This window comes from Scophthalmus maximus, chromosome 14 (assembly GCF_022379125.1).
Source record: "Scophthalmus maximus strain ysfricsl-2021 chromosome 14, ASM2237912v1, whole genome shotgun sequence".
NCBI classification, from domain to species: Eukaryota; Metazoa; Chordata; class Actinopteri; order Pleuronectiformes; family Scophthalmidae; genus Scophthalmus; species Scophthalmus maximus.
The window spans coordinates 374229-391742 of record NC_061528.1 but is presented as its reverse complement, the minus strand read 5'-3'; the positions used below and the strand labels follow the sequence as shown (position 1 = coordinate 391742).

At 45.4% G+C, this 17514-nt stretch overlaps 1 protein-coding gene across 12 annotated transcripts in view; it reads left to right on the top strand.

Annotated features, from left to right (window-relative positions):
• Positions 1-17514, top strand: part of ttn.1 (titin, tandem duplicate 1) — a 161136-nt gene that overhangs the window by 114699 nt on the left and 28923 nt on the right. For all 12 annotated transcript variants that reach the window (XM_047337053.1, XM_047337052.1, XM_047337051.1 and 9 more), the window contains one exon: positions 144-17468. In XM_047337053.1, the coding sequence (XP_047193009.1) occupies positions 144-17468 (17325 nt within the window). The remainder of the gene's footprint in view (positions 1-143; positions 17469-17514) is intronic.

The following is a 17514-nucleotide window of genomic DNA, read 5'->3' as shown; positions in this document are numbered from 1 at the left end:
AAAAGAAGTGTGTCAGCTGCGAAAAGCATACTGACCACCACATATATTTGATTATGTTCAGATACTTAAATGAAATGAAACCATTTTACAGAATGCTGTGTTCAATTTTGAAAGACACTAACCAATTCTTTTATGTCTGGTAGATGTGCCTGGACCTCCAGTCAATCCAAGAGTCACAGACACGACAAAGACCTCTGCCACTCTGAACTGGGGAAAACCTCTTGATAATGGTGGACTTAAAGTCACTGGGTATGTGATTGAGCACAAGAAGGAAGGATCAGAAGAATGGGTTAAGGATACCCCTTCATCACCACTTAGAATCACTGAATTTGTTGTTCCCGGGCTGGAAGCTGGTGCAAAATACCACTTCAGAATTAGTGCTGTAAATGCTAAGGGGGCAGGTGAACCTGCTGAGACTCAGGAACTAGTTGAGATTGTGGAGCGTGCAGCTGAGCCAGGTTTGGAGCTGGATGTTGAGCTGAGAAGAACCCTTGTCGTTAGGGCTGGCTGCTCCATTCGCCTATTTGTGCCAATCAAGGGCCGTCCTTCACCTACAGTCACCTGGACCAAGGAGGGTGGTTCTGTCCCACGTGCAGTCATTGACAGCACTGAGTCATTTACAATGCTAATCATTCCGGAGAGTTCAAGGGTTGATGCAGGAAAATATGAGCTTACCCTCGAAAACTTGACTGGAAAGAAGAGTGCTGATATACACGTGAGAGTTCTGGATTCACCTGGACCGCCACTTAACCTAAAACCACTCAAGATTGACAAGGAAAGTATTACTCTTCAGTGGGAGATGCCTCTCATTGACGGGGGAGCCAAAATCACAAACTATGTAATTGAGAAGCGAGAATCAACACGCAAGGCTTTTGCTACCGCTATTGCAAATTGCCAATACACTTCAGTCAGAATTGGTGAGCTGGGTGAAGGCTGTGAGTACTATTTCAGAGTGTCTGCCGAGAATGAGTATGGCATTGGTGAGGCAGTTGAAACTGCAGATCCAATTCGTGCATCCCAGGCACCAACTCCTCCTGACAGTATTATTCCTACTGATATCACCAAGAATTCTGTGAGCCTGGCTTGGACCAAACCCAAGCATGATGGTGGAAGCAGAATTTCAGGATATGTCCTGGAAGCCCAGAAGAAGGGAACTGATCAGTGGGCCCACGTCACAACAGTCAAGACAATGGATTTCACCGTCAAAAATCTAAATGAGAATGAGGAGTATATTTTCCGTGTAATGGCTGTCAACCTGTCAGGCAGAAGTGCTCCACGCGAGAGCAAATCCATTGCTGTGAGGGAATCTACTTCACTGCCAGAGTTTGATCTGCGGGGTGTGTGTAAGAAGACTGTTATTGCCAAGGCCGGAGATGACATCAAGGTTGAAATCCCATTTATGGGACGTCCTCGACCAACTATCTCTTGGCAGAAGGATAGTGGAGCCCTGAAGCTCACACAGAGATGTAATGTGGAAACTACTTCTGCTACTGTTATCCTCAGCATCAATGAATGCAATAGAGCAGACAGCGGTGTATACACCATAACAGGAAAGAACATTGTTGGTTCTGTGACAGATAACATCACTGTCAAAGTACATGATGTACCTGGGCCACCCAAGGGACCAGTTAAAATTGTAGAGATATCCCGTACCTATTGTGTCTTTGCATGGGACCCTCCTGAGAATGACGGAGGTGTTCCAATCAATAATTATGTGGTTGAGATCAGAGACACCACTTCCCAATCATGGACAGAGCTGTCTTCTGCTCTCATTCGTACCATGTTCAAAGCCATCCGGTTAACCACTGGGTCCGAGTACCAGTTCAGGGTAAAGGCTAAGAACAGATATGGTGTTGGACCTCCCATCACCTCAGAGGCAGTGGTGGCTGCCTATCCATTTAAAGTCCCTGGCCCTCCTGGTACTCCTAATGTTGTTGCATTTACCAAGGACTCTATAACAATTGGCTGGAATGAGCCTGTCTCTGATGGTGGAAATGAAGTAATTGGTTATCATGTTGAGAGGAAAGAAAGAAGCAGCATTGTGTGGCACAAGATCAGCAAGGGTCTTGTGAAAGGAAATATCTTTAAATCCAATGGGCTTGAAGATGGGGTTGCCTATGAATTCCGTGTTATTGCTGAAAACATGGCTGGAATTGGTAAGCCCAGTAAGGCTTCAGAAGCTATACTGGCCTTGGACCCTATAGACCCACCTGGCCAGCCTATACCAATATTTGTCAACAAGAATATCATCACTATTCAGTGGACAAAGCCTGAGTATGATGGCGGATTCAAAATCACTGGCTACACTGTGGAGAAGAAGGAGCTGCCTACTGGTCGCTGGAACAGAGCTAACTTCACCAACATCATTGAGACAGCATTCACTGTCAGTGGACTGACTCAGGATGCCTCCTATGAGTTCCGTGTCATAGCCAGAAATTCGGCAGGTGCAGTAAGCATTCCTTCTGAGCCCTCAGACCCCATTATCTGCAAAGATGACATTATTGAGCCACGCATTATGGTTGATGCCATCTTTAAGGATGTTGTTCTACTGAAGGCGGGAGAGTCCTTCAAGCTTGATGCTGACATTGCTGGTCAACCAACACCATCTATGGTTTGGACCAAAAATGGAAAGGAGGTTGAGAACACAATGAAACTGGAGGTTAAATTCACTGAACTGACAACCACACTCACCAACAAGGACTCTATCAGATCAGATGGAGGAGAATTTGTTTTAACTGCCACTAATGTTGGTGGATTTGCTAAGCACATCTTTAACGTTAAAGTGCTTGATAGACCTGGACCACCAGTTGGTCCTCTAAAGGTATCTGATGTCACAGCTGATAGCTCTGTACTGACCTGGGCTCCACCTGCAGATGATGGTGGTGCCAAGATTGAAGGATATGTGGTTGAGAAGCGTGAGTCAAGCAGACTGGTTTGGACCAATGTGGTTTCAGACCTGCAAGTTACACAATATAAGGTGACGAAATTGCTCAAAGGAAATGAATACATTTTCAGAGTTATGGCAGTAAACAAATATGGAATTGGTGAGTCTCTTGACTCAGGACCCACATTTGCAGATAACCCATATGTAGTTCCAGATCCTCCAGAGAATCCTGAGGTGACAGCTATCACTAAAGAGTCAATGGTTGTTATGTGGCAAGCACCCAAGATTGATGGTGGAACTCCAATCACTAACTACAATATTGAAAGGAAAGACAGAATTGGCCTTCGCTGGGTCAAATGCAACAAGAGGAAGGTCAAAGATCTTCAGTTCAAGGCAGCAGGCCTTGTTGTTGGACATGAATATAAATTCAGAATAAATGCTGAGAATGCTGCTGGAATCAGTGCACCAAGTGTCTCCAGTCCATTTTACAAGGCAACTGATGCACTGTACATGCCAGGGGCTCCATGCAACCCCAGAATCTTGGACACAACTAAGTCCTCAATTACCGTAGCCTGGAATAAACCTGTGTACGATGGTGGCTCTGACATCACTGGTTACATTGTAGAGACCTGCATTCCATCTGGAAAAGAGGAGGAAGAGGAATGGACCATTGTGACACCCAAAGAAGGTCTCCTTGCCACCTCATTCACCATCATTAACCTGAAGGAGAACCAGGAGTACAAGATCAACATTTCTGCAGTCAACAGTGAAGGAATTGGAGAGGCAGCATGTGTACCTGACAATGCCAAGGCAGAAGACAGGCTCCTCCCACCTGAACTTGATTTGGATGCAGATCTCCGCAAAGTTGTCAATCTCAGAGCTTGCTGCTCACTTAGACTCTTTGTGCCTATAAGAGGCAGACCGTATCCTGAGGCTAAATGGACCAAAGGAGATGGTGAAGTTATTGAGAGGGCAACCATTGACAGCACAACATCATATACATCACTTGTAATTGAAAATGTCAATAGATTTGACAGTGGAAAGTATAATCTTACAGTTGAAAACAGTTCTGGCTCCAAGACAGTTACAGTACAAGTCAGGGTGCTTGATACACCAAGTGCCCCACAGAATCTGAAGATTTCTGCTGTAACAAATGAAGCTGTCACACTGACTTGGGATCCACCAGTCAATGATGGAGGAGTTAAGGTTAAGAACTATATTGTTGAAAAACGCGAGTCCACAAGAAAAGCATATGCCACAGTCAATGCTCTCTGCTGTCATACCAACTTCACAGTAGGCCAGCTCTTGGAAGGATGCAACTATTACTTCAGAGTTTTGGCTGAGAATGAATATGGCATTGGTTTACCTATTGAGACTGGTGAATCAGTTAAAGCGTCTGAAAAACCACAGCCCCCTGGCAAAATCACTCTTAAGGATGTCACAAAAAACAGTGTCACTCTTTCTTGGGAGAAGCCAGAGCATGATGGTGGCAGCAGAGTAGGCTGTTATGTCATTGAGATCCAGCCCAAGGGTGATGATAAGTGGACCCAGGCTGTGATTGTAAAGGAAACAGAAGCAACAATTAGTGGACTTAATGCAGGTGAAGAATACATGTTCCGTGTAGCAGCAAGAAATGAGAAGGGAACAAGTGACCCACGACAAATCGGGGTGCCTGTGATTGTAAAAGATCTTGTGATTGCACCTGTTGCAAAAATGTTATTCAACACATTCAGTGTGTTGGCAGGAGAAGAACTGACAGTGGAGGTTCCATTTGTTGCACGTCCCAAAGCAGCTGTCTCCTGGGTAAAGGATCGTCAGCCTTTAAAGAGAACTACCAGAGTAAACTTTAGTTCAACAGATACAATGCTGAACCTCAACATAAAAGAGGCGACTAAAGATGACGTTGGACAGTATCTCATTACTCTCAGCAACACAGCAGGAGAGACAACCGCAGACATTGGCATCGTTGTTCTTGACAAACCTGGCCAGCCAGGTGGTCCAGTTAAGGTAGAGGAAGTCACTTCTGACAGTGTAACTATCTCCTGGAACCCACCAGAATATGATGGTGGTTGCACCATCAAAAACTACATTGTGGAAAAGAGAGACACGTCCACAACTAACTGGATGGTTGTATCTGCTAACCTTGCAAGGACCAAAATCAAGGCAGGAAGATTGAAGACTGGCTCTGAGTATCAGTTTAGAATCATAGCCGAAAACAGATATGGAAAAGGCCCAACTCTTCAATCAGAGTGTATTGTGGCTCAATACCCATACAAGCTCCCAGGACCCCCAGGAACACCATCCATTGCAGCCTGGACCAAGGACAGCATGGTGTTGGCCTGGAATGAACCTGTGATTGATGGGGGAAGCCCTATCATGGGTTACCATCTTGAACGGAAAGAGAGAAACAGCATCCTGTGGGTTAAACTCAACAAGTCTCTTATTACTGAACAAACATTCAAGACCACTGGTTTAGAACAAGGGATGGAGTATGAATACAGAGTTTATGCTGAAAACATTGTTGGAATAGGCAAAGCAAGCAAAGTGTCTGAGGGTCATGTTGCTAGAGATCCCTGTGATCCTCCTGGCACCCCAGAGGCTACAAAGATTGCCAAGGACTCTTTGACCATTGTTTGGACCAAGCCTGAGTATGATGGTGGTGCAAAGGTCACAGGGTACATTGTAGAAAAGAAAGAGCTTCCTGAAGGTCGTTGGCAGAAGGCTAACTTTACTAACATTATTGAGACAGAATACGTTGCAACTGGACTTGTGCAGGACAATCAGTATGAGTTCCGTGTAATTGCCAGAAATGCTGCTGGTGTTTTCAGTATCCCCTCTTACAGTACTGGCCCCATTACTGCCAGGGATGAGATTGAACCACCACGCATCAGCATTGACCCAGAATACACACAGACCATTGTGGTTAATGCAGGAGAAAACTTCAAGATTGATGCTGATGTCCATGGTAAACCATTGCCCTCTATCCACTGGATGAAGGGAGAGCAGGAGCTGGGCAACACTATTCATAGAGAAATTAAGAACACTTCAATCAAAGCTTACATATCTGTAAAGGAAGCAAAACTTTCTGATGGAGGCCAATATACTCTGCTGTTGAAAAATCCAGGAGGTGAAAAGGCTGTGCAGGTCAATGTGGTTGTTCTAGATAAACCCGGAGAACCTCAAGGACCTCTTGTTGTTACAGGAATATCCAAAGACCGATGCTGCCTTGCATGGAAACCACCAGTACAAGATGGTGGCTGCAAGATCTCTCACTACATTGTGGAAAGGAGAGAGACAAGCAGATTAGTCTGGACTGTAGTTGGCCCAAAAGTAGAGAATATTTGTCTAAGGGTGAATAAGCTCTTGGAAGGAAATGAGTACATCTTCAGAGTCCATGCTGTCAACCAGTTTGGAGGGGGTGCAGCACTTGAATCAGATGCTGTCATAATCAAAGATCCATATTTGACCCCTGGGTCACCCAAGAGCTTAGAAGTTTCACATGTGAAAAAAGATTCAATGGTCCTCACTTGGGAGGCTCCCTCTGAAGATGGGGGCAGTCCTGTCACTGGATACATAATTGAGAAACATGACAAAGATGGTGTACGATGGACCAGATGCAACAGACAAACTGTCACTGACTTGAATTTCAAGGTGACTGGACTCCTTGAAAGCCATATGTATGAATTTAGAGTTGCTGCTGAGAATGCTGTTGGTGTTGGTGAGCCAAGCTCCCCAACTGTATTCTACAAAGCTCTTGATCCAATCTTCAGGCCTGGCCCTCCACAAAATCCAAGAGTTACCGACACAACTAAAACATCAGTATTCCTGTCATGGAGCAAGCCTGTATGTGATGGAGGTTGTGAAATTCAGGGATACATTGTTGAGTGCTGTACTACCACAGTTCTAGCAGTTCCAGATGAGGCATCTGCTGAAGCTCTTGCTGCAGAGGCACCTAGCACATATGCCCCTGCTGAGGAGTGGATAATGTGCACGCCACCAAACGGTGTCAAGAAGACCAAATTTGAAGTTGCAAACTTGAAAGAAAACCAGGCTTACAAGTTTAGACTATGTGCCATCAACAAAGTTGGAGTTGGTGAGCATGCTGATGTGTCTGGAGCTGTTGTTGCCCAAGAAAAGGTAGAGGAGCCAGACCTTGACATTGACCCAGAACTGAGAAAGATCGTAACCATTAAAGCTGGAGCTTCCCTTCGGCTGTTTATCCCCATCAAAGGTAGGCCCACTCCTATCATCAAGTGGGATAAGGATGAAGTTGCCCTTAAAGAGACTGCTCAAGTTGAAGTTACCAGCAGTTACACATCCCTTGTGATTGATAAGATGAGCAGAAATGACAGTGGAAAATATACAGTCACTGCAGAAAACTCTAGTGGAACCAAATCAGCATTTGTTGTTGTCCGTGTTCTGGACACACCTAGTGCTCCTGTCAACCTGAAAGTGAAAGAAATTACTAACCAATCAGTGACACTGGCATGGGAACCACCTATGTTGGATGGTGGGTCCAAGATCAAGAACTACATTGTTGAAAAGAGAGAAAGCACACGCAAAACATATGCAGCTGTTGTAACAAATTGTCATGCTCTTTCATGGAAGATTGAGCCACTCCAGGAGGGTTGTAGTTACTTCTTCCGAGTAATTGCAGAGAATGGACATGGTGTTGGCCTTCCTGCAGCAACTGTTGACCCTCTTAAGGTATCAGAGGTGCCACAGTCTCCAAAGAACTTGATTGTTACGGATCAAACCAAATTAAGTATCTCTTTGGCCTGGGAGAAGCCTGAGTATGATGGTGGAAGCAGAGTCATCCAGTACCTGCTTGAGGTGCAACTAAAGGGCCAGGAAAAGTGGTCTGGTGTTAACACATTTAAGACAATGGAGGCTACTGTTTCCAATCTCAACCAAGGAGAGGAGTATCTGTTCAGAGTTACGGCAATCAATGATAAGGGCAAGAGTGACCCCAAAGTTCTTGCTGGTCCAGTAATGACCAAGGATTTGGTGTTTGAGCCTGATGTTCGGCCACAATTCAGCAGCTACAGTGTCCATGTGGGCAAAGACCTGAAGATTGACATTCCCATTTTTGGACGTCCTAAACCGACAGTCACATGGACTAAAGATGGAGCTCCTTTGAAGTTCACCACCAGAGTCAACATTCTCAATATACCCACACATACAACACTTAGCATTAAGGAAGCTGCAGGTGACGATAATGGTATGTACAGTATAAATGTTGCTAACTCAGTTGGAAAGAAGGACACAACAGTTGAAGTCATTGTACTTGACAAACCTGGCCCTCCATCTGGTCCTGTAAGGTTCAATGAAATCACAACACAGAGTGTCACTATTTCATGGGACCCACCTAAACACAATGGTGGCTGCCAGATTTCAAATTACATTGTCCAAAAGAGAGATACTACTACTACAACATGGGAAAAAGTCAGTATCAATTGGGCCAGAACCACCATCAAAGTGTCTAGACTGAAGACTGGAGCTGAGTACCAGTTCAGGATCATTGCTCAAAACCGCTATGGCAAGAGTCATGGCTTAGATTCGTCTGCTGTGGTCGCTCAGTACCCATACAGAGAGCCAGGCCCCCCAGGCACACCTTTCATTTCTTCTCTCTCTAGGGACCACCAGGTTGTTGAGTGGCATGAGCCTGTCTCAGATGGAGGCAGTACTGTTCTTGGCTACCATCTTGAAAGAAAAGAGAGAAATAGTATTCTATGGGTCAAGGTCAACAAGACACTTATTCATGAGACATGTTTCAGGAGTTACCCCTTGGAGGAGGGTATTGAGTACGAATACAGGGTTTATGCTGAAAATATTGTCGGCATTGGCAGGTGCAGTAAGATTTCAGAGGGCTGCATTGCCCGTGACCCATGTGATCCTCCAGGTACACCAGAGGCCATCCATGTGACCAAAGATACTATTGTAATTCAATGGACTAAACCTGAGTATGATGGTGGCAGTAATATAACTGGCTATACTGTGGAGAGGCGTGATCTGCCAGAGGGCAGGTGGGTAAGGGCAAACTTCACAAATGTAATTGAGACCCAGTTTACTGTGACTGGACTGACGGAAAATGCTCAGTATGATTTCAGAGTCATTGCTAAAAATGCTGTTGGCACCATCAGCAAGCCATCTTACAACAGTGGACCAATAACTGCAAGTGACAAGTTGGAGGCACCCAAATTCTCCATTGACCCTGCGTTCACTAAGACTGTCATCGTCAATGCTGGAGATACATTCAAGCTAGATGCCGATGTTCGTGGAAAGCCACTGCCTACGATCCAGTGGTTCATGGATGAGAAACCGATGGAGAATACACTTAGACTGGAGATCAAAAACACAGAAAACCATGCAATGATTGTCATTAAGGATTCTGTGAGAATTGATGGTGGAATTTATATGCTCCATTTGTCAAATGAGGCTGGCAGTGAAACTGTGCCGTTCAAGGTTGTGGTCCTGGACAGACCAAGCCCATGTGAAGGACCCTTCCATATCACTGGAGTAGCTGAAGATAGATGCACACTGGTATGGCGTGCCCCTCTACATGATGGTGGTAGTCCTATTAGACATTACATAATTGAGAGAAGAGAGACCAGCCGTCTAGCTTGGACTGTTGTTTCTAACAACTGTGAGACCACATGCTACAAAGTCACCAAATTACTGGAAGGTAATGAGTACATGTTCCGTGTCATGGCAGTTAACAGTTATGGTGTCAGTGAGCCACTGGGGTCTAGTGGAGTGATTATGAAGACTCCATTTGTTCCTCCTGGTGCACCTCACATTGAGGATGTATCCAACATTGCCCATGATGGCATGACCATCACTTGGTCTGCCCCTGAGTCTGAAGGCGGCAGTGAGATTGCAAATTACATAATTGAGAAGAGGGACAGAACTGGAATCAAATGGACCAGATGCAATAGGCAGAAGGTCACTGACCTCTCTTTTAGAGTCACAGGCCTGACCACAGGCCATGAGTATGAGTTCAGAGTGGCTGCCGAGAATGCAGTTGGAGTGGGAGAGCCAAGCCTTCCAAGTTCATACTTCAAGGCCTGTGATCCCAAGTACAAACCTGGTGCCCCGGCATATGTGAATGTGATTGACTCCTCAAAGAGTTCAATTACAGTGTCATGGGGCAAGCCTCATGCTGATGGTGGCAGTGCCATTCAAGGATATATTCTTGAAGTCTGCAAGGCTGAGCAAGAAGAATGGACCATGGTTACTCCCGCCACTGGCCTACGTGTCAACAAATATGAAATTTCCAAACTTACTGAGGGTCAGGAGTACAAGATTCAGGTGTGTGCTCTGAACAAACTGGGAGTTGGTGAGCCAGCAATTCTCTCTGGAACAGCCAAGCCAGAGGAAAGGGTGGACCCACCAGAGATCCACCTGGATTCTGAGCTGAGAAGGGGCATCACTGTGAAAGCCGGTGGATCTGTCAGAATCCATATTCCATTTAAGGGCCGGCCAATGCCTGAGATTAATTGGACCAAGGATGATGGAGCCTTGACTGACAAGGCAATCCTTGAGAAGGCACTCAACTTCACACAGCTGTCCATTGACTCATGCGACAGAAGTGATTCAGGAAAATATACCCTAAGCCTGACCAACAGCAGTGGCTCTGTGTCTGAGTTTGTTGCAGTTAAAGTTCTGGATACACCAGGAGCCCCACAGAATCTTGTGGTCAAAGATGTAAAAAAGGACTCTGTAACTCTTGTATGGGATGTCCCACTGATTGATGGAGGTTCCAAAATCAAGAACTATGTCATTGACAGACGTGAATCAACCAAAAAGGCATATGCAAATGTTTCCACTAAATGCACCAAGACAACATTCAAAATTGAGAACTTAATTGAAGGTGCTATGTATTACTTCAGGGTCATGGCTGAAAATGACTACGGAGTTGGCCAAGCTGTTGAAACAAAGACAGCTTCCAAGGTATCTGAGGTACCGCAGCCTGTTGGAAAAGTCTTCCTCACAGATGTCACCAAGGCCAGTGCCTCATTGGCTTGGGAGAAACCTGACCATGATGGAGGCAGTAGAATTGGTGGCTACCTAATTGAGATGCAGCCTAAGGGTTCAGATAAGTGGGGGGTAGCAACAAATACAAAGACATGTGAGGGCATTGTCACAGGCCTTACAGCTGGAACAGAATACCTATTCCGTATCATTGCTTACAATGAGAAGGGAAAGAGTGAGCCAAAGGCACTTGCTGCACCCGTTATTGCCAATGACATGACAATGGAGCCAAGGATTAAGATGCAATTCAACACTTACAGTGTATTGTCTGGCAAAGACCTGAAGTTGGAGTTCCCTGTGATTGGTAGGCCCAAACCAAAAGTCACTTGGACCAAGGATGGTCAACCTTTAAAGGTGACATCGAGAATCAATGTGGTAAACACTCCAGCAACAGCTGCAATTCAGATTACTGAGGCATGCAAAGATGACTTTGGTAAATACTCCATTACAGCTACCAATACTGCTGGTACAATCACTGAGGATGTGGCTGTCATTATCCTTGAAAAGCCAGGACCACCAACAGGGCCAGTCAAGGTTGTTGAAGTGAGTAACACCTTTGTTCATCTTGCCTGGGAGCCCCCAGTGTACACAGGCGGATGCCAAGTGAAGAACTATATAGTGGAGAAGAGAGATACGACCACCACAACATGGCAGTCAGTCACCACACAGCTTGCTAGAACGGCTTTCAAGGTCACCAAGCTGAAGACTGGTGCTGAATACCAGTTTAGAATTATAGCTGAAAATAGATATGGAAAGGGCGTTTCTCTGGACTCCAAGGCCATTGTTGTACAATATCCATACAGATCACCAGGGCCTCCAGGAACACCAAATATCCAATCTGCAACTAAGGAAATGATGATCATTGAATGGAATGAACCAGTCAATGATGGTGGAAGTACAGTCATTGGTTACCATCTGGAAAGCAAGGAGAGAAGCAGCATCATGTGGAACAAACTGAATAAGACTCTGATCACTGATACTCAGTTCAAGATCTGTAATCTTGAGGAGGGTATTGGATATGAATTCAGAGTTTATGCTGAAAATATTGTTGGCATTGGTAGATGCAGTAAAGTGTCTGAATCCTTTGTTGCTCATGACCCATGTGATCCTCCCGGTGCTCCTGAAGCTGTATCTATTTCTAAGAATCTAATCAAGATTCAGTGGACCAAGCCTCAGTATGATGGCGGAAGCAAAGTAAATGGATATATTGTAGAAAGGAAAGACCTTTCCTCTCCTGATGGGCGCTGGGTAAGGGCCAACTTCACTAACATAATTGAGACTGAGTATACCAACACTGGTCTGACAGAGAAGGAGCAATATGAATTTAGAATTATTGCAAGAAATGCAGCAGGTGTCTTCAGCGAGCCATCTGACAGCTCTGGGCCTATAACTGCTACTGATGAAATTGAACCACCAAGGGCCTCAATGGATCCCAAATACAAGGATATCATTGTTGTCAATGCTGGAGAACACTTGCTTCTTGATGCAGACATTTATGGGAAACCAATTCCTGATGTTGTCTGGCTAAAAGAGGGCAAGGAAATGGATAAAGCTCTGCGCATTGAAGTGAAAACTACACAGAAGCGTGCAGCCATAACCATTAAGAATGTAACCAAGCTTGACAGTGGCCACTATGACCTTGTCCTCAAAAATCTGGGTGGTACAAAAACGTTCCCTATCACTGTCAAAGTTCTTGATAAACCAGGTCCACCCACTGGACCCATGAGAGTGACAGGAGTCATGGCTGACAGGTGCATCCTTTCCTGGTTGGAGCCAACTCTTGATGGTGGGGCCAGTATCAGTCACTATGTCTTGGAGAAGAGGGAGACCAGCAGGTTGTCCTGGACAGTGGCTGCCCCAAATATCAAGGGTCTATACCATAAAGTAACAAATTTGCTCCCAGGAAATGAATACATTTTCCGGGCCAGGGCAGTGAACAAATATGGTGCTGGTGATTATCTGGAGAGTGAGCCCATAATTTCACGCAATCCCTACAAGCCACCTAGCGCTCCTGGAACTCCAGAAGCCAGTCAGATCACAAAGGACTCTATGGTTCTGTCATGGACCGTTCCAGAACAGTGTGGTGGAATTGATATAGAAGGCTACCACCTTGAAAAACGTGACAAAGATAGTGTAAGGTGGACAAAATGTAACAGACAAAAGCTGATTGACACTCACTTCAAGGTCACAGGTCTAATGACAGATCACTTCTATGAGTTCCGTGTTACTGCTGAAAATCAGGCTGGAATGGGAGACCTCAGTGAATTGTCCCTGTTCTACAGAGCTTGTGATGCTACAACACCACCTGGGCCCCCACACCATCCTAAAGTGACAGACTACACAAAGTCTTCTGTGTCTCTGTCTTGGGGAAAACCTGACTTTGATGGTGGTGCCTACACCAAGGGCTACATTGTTGAAATGAGGGAGTATACACCTGTGCCTGAATCAATAGAGGAGGCAGAAGTAGCACCAACAGTAGAGGCATCAGTTGAAAAAAAATGGACTATGTGCACTCCACCCACTGGTATTCAAGCCACTAAACTCACTATCACAGATCTGAAGGAGGGTGGAGAGTACCAATTCCGTGTCTGTGCTATCAACTCTGAGGGAGTTGGGGAGGCTGCTAATGTCCATGGCACTGTGGTTACTTCTGCCAGGGAAGAAGCACCAGAGATAGAGCTTGATGCTGATCTCAGAAAGGTGGTATCTGTCCGTGCTAGTGGAACTCTGCGTCTGTTTGTCAGCATCAGAGGAAGGCCTGAACCTGCTGTCAAATGGGAGAAGGTTGATAGTACTCTCACAGAGCATGCTGCAATTGACACCACCAGTTCATACACCATGCTTGTCATTGACAATGTTAACCGCTTTGACAGTGGGAAATACTCACTTACCCTGGAGAACAGCAGTGGTACAAAATCTGCTGTTGTCGCAGTGAGAATTTTGGATACACCCAGTGCACCACAAAACTTTGCTGTGAAGGAACTCAAGAAGGACTCAGTGACTCTTGCCTGGGATACTCCACTCACCGATGGTGGTTCTAAAATCACAAACTACATTGTAGAGAAGAGAGAGTCTGTCAGGAAAGCCTATACTACTGTCACCAGCAACTGCACAGCCAACTCATTCAAGATTGAAGAGCTACCTGAGGGTGGAACGTTTTACTTCAGAGTCTGTGCTGTTAATGAATATGGCCAAGGACAGACGGTTGAAACCAAAGAAATCAAAGTATCTGAGGTACCTCTGCCACCAAGTAAGGTTACCCTTGTAGATTTGACAAAGACCAGTGTGTCACTGGCATGGCACAAACCTGCTCATGATGGTGGAAGCAAAGTAATGTGCTACAATGTAGAATTCATGCCTAAGAGTGGAGACAAGTGGGGCACAGCATGCACAGTCAAGGTACCTGAAGCAACTATTCCTAATCTGACTCCGAATGAAGCTTACTTATTCAGAGTTATTGCAATCAATGAGAAAGGAAAGAGTGAACCAAAGGATCTTGGCTTGCCAGTGGTTGCAAAGGATGTTGCAATTGAACCCTCTGTCAACTTACTCTTTACTACATACAGTGTGAAGGCTGGGGGTGACCTCACTCTGGAGGTACCAGTTCTAGGCAGGCCAAAACCTGTTGTGTCTTGGAAGAAGGATGGCCTTCCTCTAAAGCAAACATCATCAGTGACCATCTTAAACACTAAAATCTCATCCAAAATACTCATCAAAGAGGCTAGCAGAGAACATGTTGGCAAATATGAGATCACCCTAGCCAACACAGGAGGAACAGTTACAAGAGATATTGGAGTTGTTGTCCTTGATAAACCAGGACCACCTAAAGGTATTACTGTGGATTCTGTAACCTCAGACAGCATTACGCTGTCCTGGTCACCACCAGATTATGCTGGTGGCTGCTCCATCAGCAACTATATTATAGAGAAGAGGGACACAAACACACAAGAATGGCAAATTATTGCAAATAATGTTGCCAGAACAAGTTTCAAGGCTGGTCGCCTCACGCATGGAGCAGAGTACCAATTCCGCATCTATGCAGTCAACCGTTATGGAAAGAGTACATATCTAGATTCACCTGGAATAACTGCTCAGTATAACTTCAAACAACCTGGACCTCCTTCCACACCTATAGTGAAGTTGGCTTCAAAGGCTTACATGTTAGTGACTTGGAATGAGCCAGTCATTGATGGTGGAAGTCTTGTTCTGGGCTATCATCTGGAGAGGAAGGAGCGTTCCAGCATTCTTTGGACAAAGATGAACAGAGGAATGATCAAAGATACAGAATTCAAAGTCAATGGAATTGAAGAGGGCATGATGTATGAATACCGTGTCTATGCAGAAAATATTGCTGGTATTGGTAAATGCAGCAAAGCTTGTGAAGCTGTAGCAGCGAGAGATCCATGTGATCCTCCAGGCACACCTGTGGTCACTCTTGTTACTAGAACATCTGTCTCCTTGTCTTGGGATAAACCAGAGTATGATGGTGGAACGAAGGTTTCTGGCTACATCATTGAACGCAGAGACCTTCCCGAAGGACGCTGGACAAGATGCAACTTTACCAATGTACCAGAGACCCACTATGATGTGACAGGCCTTACAGAAAATGACCAGTATGACTTCCGTGTCATTGCTAAGAATGCAGCTGGATTGTTCAGTGAACCATCTTATAACACTGGCCCCATCACTGTCAAGGATGATGTGGATCCACCACGCATCATGATGGATGTGAAGTATAGAGAGACACTCTTTGTGAAAGCTGGTGAAACTCTGAAGATTAATGCTGACCTTGCCGGACGTCCTGCTCCTGTAATTTCCTGGACTAAGGATGGCAAAGAGATTGAGTTAAGAGCCAGAATCCAAATTGTTTCAACAGATACCAGCACTTCTGTCATTGTTAAGGACTGTATCCGAAGAGATTCTGGACAGTATGCACTGACTCTTCAGAATATTGCCGGGACAGTTACCATGCCAATAAACTGTGTAATTATTGATAAGCCTGGACCCCCAGCAGGACCTCTGCAGATCACAGGTCTCACAGCTGAGGTGTGCACTCTGTCATGGGGTCCTCCTCAGGAGATCGGCGGTGCTGATATCACACATTACATTGTTGAGAAGCGTGAAACCAGCCGCCTGGCATGGACAGTGGTGAAGGGAGATATCACAAAAACATTCTTAAAAGTTACAGGACTGCTAAAGGGCAACGAATATATCTTCAGGGTTTTGCCTGTCAACAAGCACGGACTTGGTGAAGCTCTGGAGAGTGACGCTATAAAGGTTACAGATCCATACACTTTAGCCACTGCCCCAGCTAGTGTTGATGTCGCTGCCATAACAGGGGATTCAATGACCCTCACTTGGTGCAAGCCAGCCAGCGATGGAGGCAGCCCCATCACCGGATATATAATTGAACGCCGGGAGAAGACAGGAATGCGCTGGGTCCGTGTGAACAGAGATCCAGTCGTTGAATGCACCAGTGTAGCAACCAAACTGCGCAAGGGTTGTGAATATGACTTCAGAGTCTATGCTGAAAATGCTGCTGGTTTGAGTCCTCCAAGTGAGCAATCTGCAACATTCAGAACAATGGATCCCCTGGTTGTTCCTTCTCGCCCAACCAAGCCAAAAATTGTCAGTTCAACAAAAGGCACAGTGTCCATCGTCTGGAAACCCCCAACAGATGATGGTGGTGCTCACATTGTTGGATACAGTGTAGAATACAGAGACTACATTCGTAAACCAGAGCCAGAGGTTGAGGAAGAAGAGGATGAATATGAGGAGGAGGAAGAGGAAGTACTTGAATCACTTGAGGAACTAGCTAGATGGGTGGAGGCTGTCCCTCTTACAAAGAGCCTGGAATTCACCATCACAGGACTAAAGACTGATGCAGAATATGAATTCTGTGTCAAGGCAATAAACAAAGTTGGCAGTAGTGTGCGTAGCCCATATTCAGATGCAGCAGTAGCAATGGACAGAACTGCAGAACCATCATTTGATGTTGATATTGAGATACGTAAAGTACTTATTGTCAAACATGGCACAGCATTTACTTTAAATGTACCATTCAAGGGCAATCCTGTGCCATCTGTGGAATGGGCCAAGGAGGGTGTTGATCTTAAAGTCAGAGGAACCATTGAATCATCAGATTCCAGCACTTCACTGACTATTGAGAAGTCTACTAGAAATGACTCTGGAGAGTACTGTGTCACAATTGAATCACCACTGGGGAAAGCAACGTTGCCTGTGGTTGTCAAGGTGCTTGACTCTCCTGGACCCCCTATCAATGTTAAAGTTTCAGCAGTAACTAGAGATTCTGCAACTCTCTCATGGGAATCTCCGGAGAATGATGGTGGTGATGCAGTGAAGGCCTACCATGTTGAAAAACGTGAAGCCAGTAAGAAGACCTGGGTGTCTGTGACCAGCAGCTGCCATGCATTCACTTACAAGGTGGAAGACTTGCAGGAGGGAGCCATCTATTACCTCAGAGTAATTGGAGAAAACGAGCATGGAGTGGGTGTCCCTCAGGAGGCCAAGGCTGGAACCAAGATTACAGGTAACATATGAACTTACTCCTTGTTAAGGTGATGTCATACAATGTT